This window comes from Bombyx mori, chromosome 6, assembly GCF_030269925.1.
Source record: "Bombyx mori chromosome 6, ASM3026992v2".
NCBI lineage: Eukaryota > Metazoa > Arthropoda > Insecta > Lepidoptera > Bombycidae > Bombyx > Bombyx mori.
The window spans coordinates 3,162,852-3,174,363 of record NC_085112.1 but is presented as its reverse complement, the minus strand read 5'-3'; the positions used below and the strand labels follow the sequence as shown (position 1 = coordinate 3,174,363).

The 11,512-nt window shown below is 34.3% G+C and overlaps 1 protein-coding gene across 6 annotated transcripts in view; it reads right to left on the bottom strand.

Moving 5' to 3' along the window:
- Positions 1 to 3,762: 3,762 nt before the first annotated feature.
- The window catches only part of LOC119628614 (uncharacterized), a 44,394-nt gene continuing 36,644 nt past the window's right edge, over positions 3,763 to 11,512 (bottom strand). For 2 of the 6 annotated variants that reach the window (XR_009973352.1, XR_009973351.1), the window contains exons 4-5: positions 6,262 to 6,425; positions 3,763 to 4,797 (exon numbers count right to left, since the gene is read on the bottom strand). Coding sequence is in view for 4 of the 6 variants with exons in the window: in XM_038011536.2 (XP_037867464.2) it covers positions 6,709 to 9,522 (2,814 nt within the window). In the remaining 2 variants the exon portion in view is untranslated. Of the gene's footprint in view, positions 5,360 to 5,874; positions 5,899 to 6,261; positions 11,366 to 11,512 lie in introns of those variants that run through there. The other 4 variants (XM_038011538.2, XM_062668965.1, XM_038011536.2 and 1 more) reach the window with 3 other exon arrangements.

Genomic DNA, 11,512 nt, shown 5'->3' with positions numbered 1-11,512 from the left:
CATTTTTCTTTGTAATTAAAGGAGCGTTTTATTATATATAATATAATACGCTTTTATTAGCTTCAGACGTATGTATGTTAGTATGTAACGGAATCTTTGAACATGATTTAGACCCCCTTCAAAACGTCGGATTAACTTGAAATTTGGTATACTTATTAAGGACCGATGACAATTCAATATTAAAAAAAAATTGAAATTCAACTAAAAAATAGAAAATAAATTTTAATAAATTTAAATTAAAAATAGTGTAAGAAAAAATGATTTTATTGTAATTGAACCGAAACGCATTACTGCTTCACGGCAGAAAAATATTCAGGGTGCCTACCCATGCGGACTCAAAAGACGTCCTGCCACCAGTAATTACGTAAATTATAATTTTGACGGATTTAATTACACTATATTATTCCTTGGAAGTCAATCGTGAACATTTGTTAAGTACGTATTTAATTGGAAAAATTGGTACCTGCCGGCGGGATTGGAACACCGATGCATCGCTACATACGAATGCACCGGACGTCTTATCTTTTAGGTCACGACGACTTCATGTCTTACCCGTTTCGGCAAACTATTCATTGCCCAAATCGGTAAGACAGTGATATCTGATGCGGGCTAACAAGTACTACAAGACATTCATATTCAATTAACATCTGATATCAAAATCGATTAGAAAACGTTAACTGAATAATTTAATTAGTACGATAATCATAGTAGAAGATTCAATAAGTTGCTCTTTTTTCTGCTGATAGCCTTGAGAGGTTATTTCAGCTTCACCCTAACGTGTAGGTGAGCTCACGGGGCTCAAACCGGGTGTGTGGCTAACACTGGCCCTAGCAAGAGCAGTGCTTCGCAGAATCTACCACCGGATCAGAAACGCGATCCGCTGAGAAGATCCGGCGAGAAACTCAGTGGGCTGTGTCTATGGGTTAATTTACTCGTCGAGTCCTTCGTCGCAAGCGACGGGTTCGACCAGGATGGTGACCGGTGCTTATGGTACCTAAAAGCGCCGTTAATGGATCGGGAGGATCCGTAATGACGTGTAAGTTGCTCATTTAAGGATTTATGTACGTAAGATGAAACATTCTTGAATTCTGTGAATTAAAACAATTTATTCATAATATTCAAACAAACAACTTTTTTAACATTACAATATGCAGAAACAAAAACACACTTCGTAGTCTTTGAATCTGCAATAAAATAAATTTATACACAAAACATACTTCCGTAATTTAAAACTTTACTTTTAATAAAAACAAATTAATATTATGTAACATATTATTATATTAATTATTGTTATTATTATTAATAAAAGACAGTAAATAATTCGATGTTCTGTTTTTAAAACAGTTCACAGAATGCCAGTTCAATGAAGCACCAAAATGTTAATTAGTTAGGGAGACCAGCAAAAAAACCCACGTCATGGTGAGTGGTCAATTTTGCTCACGGATATCAACAACGCCAGGGGAACAGTAAAACTACTGAGAGATCACGAATTTCACAAATGTCATAGTACCAGTGCAAATACCGGTGCAAAAATGATAATTCACTTGAATGTATGAAATATCTACTCCAGCTTAGTTCTTACACGAAATCAAAATACAATAGACGACAAAGAAATGAATTATACAACATTAATGCATTAAAAAAAAATATAAAAACAAAAATTTTGCATTCTGCAACTTACCTGTAAAATAGGATATTAAAATAAATGGAGAGTATATCGCACCTTTAGAGACCCATTTTGAAATTTTTAGATTTCGACTAATTGAAAAATTGACCTAGAATTACACTTTTCAGCGATTCTTAGTAATCAAATTACCAAACGTAGCTTATATAGGGACAATCTTATCTATCGGTCTCTTTCTTTCGTCCCCTTACTCAACATCTTTTGGTTTGAAAACTTTATTCGATGTTTCCAAAAAAACAATTTATTTTTGGTTGGGTCTCTATAATTCTAAAGGTGCGATACGCGTGCTCGTCAAAATTCAATTTATTTTGTAATGCAAAGCAAAATATTATCAGTTATCCATGATAGTCATTATTTACCAGTTACTGAAGTACCTCCTTAACTGTCTAGACATTCTCTTTGAGTCCCTCCACTTTTTCCTTCGTTTTATCTGTTCGTGTTCAGGAATCTCCGCTATCTTCTTATACCTCAATGATTCCTTGAGTTTGTAGTCTTCCATTTTTTTTGGATCCTCTTTCAATCTCTCTCTGAATCTTCTCATTTTCTCTGCGGACGTCAACGGCCGTCTGCGTCCTGATAAAACAAATTGACTCAAAAGATTTTTTACCTAAGCTTTTTTAAGCATTTAAAAGGATCACTTCTAAGTTACAGTTTTCGACATTTCACACAATACAATTTGCGTTTTTGATTGCCGTTTTTATACAATTACAACTGCGGTAAAAGTAGTAGGATGAAGTACCGTCTCTATAGAAGAATGGAGATGGAAATTTGTGAACAATCCTCAAAGTTTCCGGTCACTTGCAAGTTTAGGCTCTTACTCTAGTGGAATTACTGATGGTAGGGCCTCTTGTGAGTCCGCACGGGTAGGTACCACCACCCTGCCTATTTCTACCGTGAAGCAGTAATGCGTTTCGGTTTGAAGGGTGGGGCAGCCGTTGTAACTACTGAGACCTTAGAACTTAAATCTCAAGGTGGGTGGCGCATTAACGTTATAGATGCCTATGGGCTCCAGTAACCACTTAACACCAGGTGGGCTGTGAGCTCGTCCACACATCTAAACAATAAAAAATAAAAAAAGAATGAGTTCCGATGCGATAACCACGTACACCATAACCATGTACATGATGTAACCATAACCATGTATTATACATGATATATAAATAATTATAATAATAAATCTGGTTCCACTACACATATGCCACCAAATGTCTCAGGCTTGTGAGGAACGCCGCCGACGCCGCTAATCAGCTCCAACTGTATAGGCATATAAAACAGCTTCTTCTGTCTTTGCAATAAAGATGAAATTTTGTAAAATTTGTCGTAATAATGTTACAATTTGCAGATGCTTATGCGCCATAGTACCAGTATTGATGTTGCATTTTTTGTCGCATTCGTTGTTTGAAATTAATTGAACAATTTTGCTTTTATCTATCTTTTCTATCTGAGAGGAAGAGGGGGACGAGGAGGTACAAGGTCCTCCACCTCCCCGAATTCCTCGCAGGAGACTACGCCTTGAAAAAGGCGAGCGAAGCACTTGCCCCGCAGAACGACTACCGACTAAACCCCATCGAGCTCCACCACACGGGCTACACCAGACCTACGGTACCGCAGTGCGCGCCGAAAGTCCGCCTTCGCCGGTACCCGTCCTGATGACAAGACGGGATTTCATCTCCGGGAAACTCCCGAAGGACGTCATTTCGGGAGATACACCATGGGCGGCGCACAGGAGCCATCTTGCACCGCCCCACTGAATGAATGGCCTAACGGTATCTTTGTTGTGTGACTCGATTTAGGTCAGTTTCAATGGCACTTTAGTCGGGGTATTAATACAATAGTTTGAACTCTTTAATCGAACCAAAAACAATTGCTTTATACATTCGTACCTACATTTTATTTAGAACAAAAGTTTGACATCAATATCTGTACGTACAAAGACCTCAAATAAACTGACAGCATTCGATGCGTAGATTGAAGATCGGTACTTTTATAGCTTGATGCATAGCTTTGAAAACTAAATTTTATCTTTAGGATAAAAAAATCGAATTCTGGATATAGGATGTAGTAACATTGAAACAATATTTCCGTATACTCAATATTTAATAAAGATATATAAAATAGTAGAACGAGGGCAAGCATTATTGATCAAATACTTAATTTAGAAAACATTAATCGTATACAAAAGTTCGTAAAAAAAAGCTTAAGAATTAATGAAATCAAAGTTAAAAGTAATGCGAAAAACTTACTTTAAAAATAGGACACATAAGGAAAAAAAAAACTTCACATCACTAAAATGCTTCTGAGATCTAAAATTAGATGCCGTATTATCACAAAAAAAAAAACAAGCAGTCTTAATATACATATTTCCTTAAAATAATTTAAAACGATCACAAAATAATACTGGACAAATTATTACAAAATGCAAATTATCACACTCAAACGATTAAATAACTTATTTTACAATTTATAAAACTACAATGATATACCGGAGACATTCATGATTCATAGATGTTAATTCTAGAAGACACGTTATTTGTAAAGGCACGTTGCTAAAAATGAGCATACTAAAATCGAGAATCATTATCTTACGGTCTTAACATTAATTAGCTCTAGAGCTGTTTGAATAATCCATAAAATTACTAATTAATATATATATTTTTATAGCAATTTATTGCTTCGAGAAAAAATTAAAAGGAAAGATAAAAATGACAAATTGAAATTAATTGGTCTTCGATCTTAATAGGTTCCGAAAACGCTGTGAGCCACGAGATAATTATGAAGCGGTGACGTCAGAGTGTAATTCGATTGAGAATCAGTTCCGATGTCCGATTTTATTTTACCAACCCTTTTAATCTCTCTCTCGTTAATCGAGTGTTTCAAATCAACGATTTTCCGAACGTCCGGTCGTTTCGAGGTGGGCGGATGACTGTGAAGAATATTCGCCTTTAGAACTTCGAGTTTATCGGTGATGACGAGATGCGCTTTGCATTTCCATTTCGAACCGTAAGCAGTGCAGCTCCAGCGGTACGCGTTGGACCTGGCCTTCAAATGCTTGTAGAAAGTAAAATTGTTTAAGCGGAGATTGATCCGACCGCTTGGACGCAAGTAGAACTCAACTGCGGGACAAAATATTGACAAATCGTATAATTGCCGAGGTTAATTTTGTTTATTGCATGCAATATTAGAATCGGAAGGACACGGTTTACGGCAGCCAATGTCGTTACGATTTTATTTTTACGCTAAATTCAGGCAAAATCATCGTACAATATTAAGTAGCTTGTTCGTTACAATAATATTTAAAGACAAAAACATATCAAGACAAATTATGGCAAGAGAAAAAAAAATAAAAAATGATATTTTGTTGATGGCGTTATATTTTTTAATAATCATACATGATTATAAGATACAATGGTGATCTAATGTATATACAATATATCTTAGTTATTCAACAATTTTTTACTTGTTATTTAATACAAAATAAATCCTTAGTACAATTCAAGAGCTAACAATAATAAATAATGAATGTAATCGACACGATTTGCACTATCAAATTGCAAGTCCAGTTATCCCTTGAAGAGAACCAAATAACTCTAAATAGATATATTAAAAAGAAGATCTCCCGTGTATTTTGCTTATTTTAAACGCTATTGGATTTATAGATTCATTCGGTCTCCTCGTCTAGAATGAAAAACAATACCACAATAATTAAAATATTGTTAATTGAAGTAACATCACTTCTTCAAATACGTAAGGCTCCCCTATCAGAAATAATGAAAAGCATTGAATCTCTTTGTGTTTGCTCTGTGCCAACCATTTAGTAACCTTAAAATATAACATGGTATTATACTAATAAAGATATAGATTAGTCATTATTGTAGGTGAAAATAACAAAGATGTCATGATTTTTAAATGTTTTTTTTTTCTAATCATGGGCAAAAGACAAGGTCTATACATTTGGTGGTTATCAGACCCCCGCTCATGTCAGGTGGGTGCCACAGACCCAGAGACATGTGGAACAATTTTCTATTGCTTGGAGCAAGCAATATGCTTGGTGAGATTTATTACATAGCTATTACCAGAGACAATTGGTTGAGGCTTAAATTTCATCATCATCAACTGGCTAAAATGGTATCTTAAAATGATTTCCCCGTATTGCACATATTGAAATTTGGCATCTCATTGGCTAGGCTTACCTTTAAACTTTCCAAATTGGCATACTACATATGTGGTAAAAAAACAAAAAAAAACAAGTTAGCGAACTATAGTTTTCGTAACTTTTTTGGCTATCGTTCGTAAAAGTGTTTTTTTTATTGCCCTTGTAGGCAGACGAGCATACGGCCCACCTGATGGTGAGTGGTTACTGTCGCCCATGGACTTCAGCAATGCCAGGGGCAGAGTCAAGCCGCTGCCTACCGTTAAGTACTCTCCACAAGCCACGTTTGAAGAAAGATATGTCATGTTATAGTTCCCCAAATATTTGGTCTCACAGCTTGCAAATGTCACGTAAATTAGTAAGCTTAATCCGCTGTGGTTTCCGGAACAACACTAACGTTAGTAGATAAAGTTTTTTTGATACTTACATAAGATCTCTGCATTTTCGTGCTCTCCAATAAGTACTTCGAGGGTGGATGAGTATGTTCTGTTTGCGCTCGTATAACCAGCATATCGTTTGTGACGTGCAAGAATCCTCTGCACGACCTGGACCCCATCTGAGTGCAACTCCATCGGTAACCGTCTTTGAGCACTTTTCAAATCAAATCAAATCAAATCAAATCAAAAAAAATTTTATTCAACATAAATGAAAGTACATACTTGTTGAACGTCAAAAGAACTACCGCCAATTCACAAGAACTAGCCTCCGTCCTGAGAAGAATTGGCAAGAAACTCAGCGGGCATGTCTTTTTTTTTACATATAAAATTATTATTTATTTATTTTTAATATTATTATTTTTTTAAATATGAATTTTTTACACTGAGTATTATAACGTAACAATTACTACAATATTGAAATGCCTGGAGCGAGCAACTCATTCCCACTTTGTGCAATCTTCTAGATAATCATTGACTTTATAGTAAGCTTTATTGCACAGATGTTCTTTAATAGTTTTCTTAAACCTATGTATATGTAGGTTCTGAACATCATGTGGGATTTTGTTGTACAGGCGCACAGACAAACACCCGAATGAATTTCGTATCTTATGTAACCTACTCATCGGCACAACAAGCTTGTGTTTGTTCCTAGTATTTCTATTATGTATGTCCGACTGTTTAGGAAACTCCTCAATATGTTTACGAACATACATCAAATTTTCAAAAATGTACTGGGATGGCATAGTGAGAACTTTAATTTCTTTAAATTTCTCCCTCAGGGATTCCCTTGAGTGCATGTTATAAATAGCACGTATAGCTCTTTTCTGCAGAATAAATATCATTTCTACATCGGCCGCATTGCCCCATAGCAAAATGCCATAGGACATGACACTGTGGAAGTAACTAAAGTAAACTAAACGAGCCGTGTCCGCGTTTGTTAACATTCTAATTTTTTTTACTGCGTACGCTGCAGAGCTGAGCTTACTCGCCAATTTATGAATATGAGGTCCCCACTGCAGTTTGGAGTCCACTGTTATACCAAGAAATACGGTTGACTCAACAAGCTCCAATGATTCCTCAGAAACAATTACATCACTATCCACTTGTCTCACATTTAAAGATGGTTTAATACATTTTAAAGTAAATTTAATACATTTAGTTTTCTTACTATTCAATAATAGGTTATTGATACGGAACCAATGAACCACACACGAAATCGCATCATTCACTTCGTCATAGACTTGTAGTTGTCGTTTAATTTTAAATAATAAAGATGTATCATCTGCGAATAATACGACCTCGTGTCGGGACTCAATAAAACTAGGTAAATCGTTTATATATATTAGAAATAAAAAAGGACCCAAAATGGAACCCTGAGGTACACCCATTTTCAACAAGGTGCCTGAAGATCTATTACCTTTCACATCTACTGTTTGTATCCGTCCTGATAAATAGGAAGTAATAAGTTCCAATGCACCATCCCTAATACCATAGTGATGTAGTTTCCTCACCAATGTTTCATGTTCAACACAGTCAAATGCTTTGGATAAGTCACAGAAAATTCCAAGACAATCATGCGATTCCTCCCAAGATTTAAAAATATTTTTGACTAGATAAGCACCTGCATCAGTTGTAGAGCGACCCCTGGTAAACCCGAATTGTTTATTATGAAGCAGGTTATTTGAATTAAAATGTTCTAAAAGTTGGGTCAAAATAATTTTTTCAAAAATTTTACTCAACGTAGGGAGTACTGAAATAGGTCTATAGTTAGAGGGGTCATCAGTACTACCAGATTTAAAAAGAGGAATCACTTTACTATGTTTCATTAAGTCAGGAAATACACCACACCTAATACAGTCATTAAAAATACTAACAAGATGAGGAGCAATAATGTCTATTACAGACTTCAAAATCTTTACTGATATTCCCCACAAGTCAGCTGTATTTTTTACATTAAGGCTATTAAAACTTTTTATTATACTGCTTGAATTAATTTCCTTAAATTTAAAAATTTCATTACATTTGTTGACATGTTTATGCAATAATATTTCAGCTGCTGTGGGGGATGAATTTAGAGAAGTGGTAGTTGAAACTGGAATGTCAGAGAAAAACTTTTCAAAAGCATTAGCCACATCTTCATGACTAGTTACCAATTTATCATCTATTTTTAATGAGAATTCTTGGTGGCTATTTCTGACTTTTCCACTTTCTCTACCAATGATGTTCCAAGTCATCTTTATCTTGTCAGGGGCATTTTTTATTAAATCACTTAAATGTAAAGATTTTGCCGCTAAACAAACTTTTCTAAATAGTTTTGAATAGTTCCTGACATATTGATGAAATGTTTCATCATTATTATAAGCTTTTTCAGAGTACAGATCATATAACTTTTTTCTACTCTTGTACACTCCGGTGGTGGCCCACTCGCTGAACACGGTTTTGTTTTTTAATGTTACAGTTTTAGGAATAAATATATCAGTAAAGACCAAATTAATTCTCTGAAACATATTCTGGTATGACAAATTTGGGTTTTTGTTATAAATAATTTCTGAATGTTCTTGCTTAATATTATTTCTAAACTTCTCAATTCGTTTTTTATTAATAGGAACAATCACAAGAGTATTTTTATCTTTAGGATTCATATTAGATTCAAAAGACAGAAATTGTCCACTATGGTCTGATGTTAACTGATTAATAATTTTTTTGTTAGTCGGTGTTACATTTGTAAATATGTTATCTAAACATGTTGCCGATGTGGTCGTTGTCCTAGTAGGCTCTAAAAATAAGTTTGGGAGGTTATATGACTTTAACAGTGTTCTGAATCTAATAGTGGTATTTGTGTTTTCTAAAAGATTAATATTAAAATCACCACATACCAAAATTTGTTTATTAGAGACAGAAAGCTTTAGCAATACATTTTCCAAAATATTTTCAAAAGAATCATATAACGCATCAGGAGGTCTGTAGACGCAGACAACGATGAGGTGCTCAAGCTCAACACAGGAAATTTCAATAATTCTCTCAACAGAGAGGGCCACTACATCCTTTCGTTCCTTACATTTCAAACATTTACTAACGAGAATCAGTGAGCCACCGCGAATAGCGTTCTCTCTGCAGAAGGAACTTGACAACTGGTGATCATTAAAATTAAACAATAATTCATAGTTTCTAAACCAGTGCTCAGTGACACAGAATACATTAATATTATGCATATTTAAAAACATTTCAATTTCTAGCTCTTTACCCATCATCCCTTGTAAATTTTGATGCACCAAATTGAATATGTTAATAATTGAAACGTTAACGTCTTTTGATGGGTATAATCTAGTTGGTGTATTAATTGATTTGTAATTGCAAGAGTGTGACTCCTTTGTCTTACTAATTAATTTAAATTGGAAGCAGATTCCAAAGTCTTATAACATGTCATATCTTTTTCCTGCTCAATAGAAGCAGGTATTTTTTTAGCTAAATTTATAGCTAGGAAATTGTGTATAAAATAGTGTAGCGATGTTGCTACTTGTCTAAAATTTTTATTCGTTAATTTAAATATTTCATTTTTTGATGTCCTTAAATATCTAAATTTTATTATATTATTTAAGTCTATTAATTTAAATGCATATTTTTTGGATGTCAAGATGCAGTTATTATTGTCAAAAGCATTATAAATTGCATTATTAATATTAAATCTAATTTTATTTTCTGTCGGCAAGTCCTGCAAGTAAGGAAAGGTGAACATAATAATTTTTTTAATATTTAACATATTAACTTGTTCAACATAATGCAAAATTTGTTTTTGGTTAACGTTTTCTCTCCTCCCTAACATAATTATTATGACTGTGTTTAGACAATGTGTGGTATTTAAAATCTTATCAAATATTTGTTCTGGATTAGCACCTGGCATACAGTAATTAATCACATGTTGTCCAAAACAAAGGTCATGTAATGCCACACCCATTTGTTTCCCCAGCTCATCACTAAAAATTTTTATTTTAATTTTGTCTTCTCTAGAAACTTGTGAAGATGCAGTAGTAGGTAGACAGATAGGTGCTGCCCTCATAATATCATTGCTTTGAGACTCTAGCACTGAAAGAATAGACACATTATGTTTTTGAATTTCAACATGTGGTAGCTCCTGACAACCCGATGCAGAGCATTTACATTCAGCGTACTGCATTGTCAAAGAGTCAAAACGCTGTTGATTATAATTACAAGTATCAATTAAATTGTCCATTGCCAACACATGCTCACTAATGTCCCTCTGTGCTAGTTCATAGTTTAATGTAATGTTCTCTAAACTTGACTTTAAATTGTTTATTTGTGTAGATAAACATTCTATTTCTTCCATGTGTTTGTGATGAATTTGTTGACTCTGTTCAGTCAATACAGCTACCTGGTGTGAAAGTGAAGTTCTCTGCTTGCAAATGAACTTGATGTATTCCTGAGACTTGTAATTCCTCAATTTCCGTTGAGTCTTATATATTAATTTATTAATTTTAACATATTTCCTAAGTTTATTTTTACTTAAAACTAACTGGGAGCGCTCTGAGGTCTCTGCATCACTACCAGTCAGATCAATAGTAGTTATGTCAAAATTCAAGGCAGTATCTACAGCAACCAAAGAGGGTTCGCTCTGAACCAGTTCCGAATATAAGCTCTGAGGCTGCTGTTCCTTAAGTTTACATAACTCTGACCGCAAGTCAGAAATACAATCATCAGCCTCAGCCAATTTATGTCTCAACTCAGCAGTGATTTTCAATGAATCACAAAATTCATCACTGCATTGAGAAAAGGTGTTAATCGTATCCTGCAACTTCTGATTGATCTCAAGAGCTTCACTGTGTTCAATGAAGAGCTGAGACAATTGTTTTTTAAGGTCAGTATTCTTAGAGATGACTGACAGCATCTCCTCTTCATTTTGTTCACTTTCTTGTAAAAGTATATCATATTTTTCGCGAGTATTTTTTAATTGTTCTAAAGCAATACGAAGCTGTTCATCAACCTGACGAGATTTGATGCTGCGAGTCATCATTTTAAAATAAATTACAATAAAATATGTAAGGAAAATTTACGAAGTTGCCGGTCAGATTACCGGCAACTTCGTAAATTTTCCTTACATATTTTATTGTAATTTATTTTAAAATGATTACAGATACTTGGCAGATTACTTTGTGTTGGTAATACGTGTAACCGTTGAGCATTAGTAAGTTTTTTCCGTTACGCCCTTTCACCATAAGCACTAAA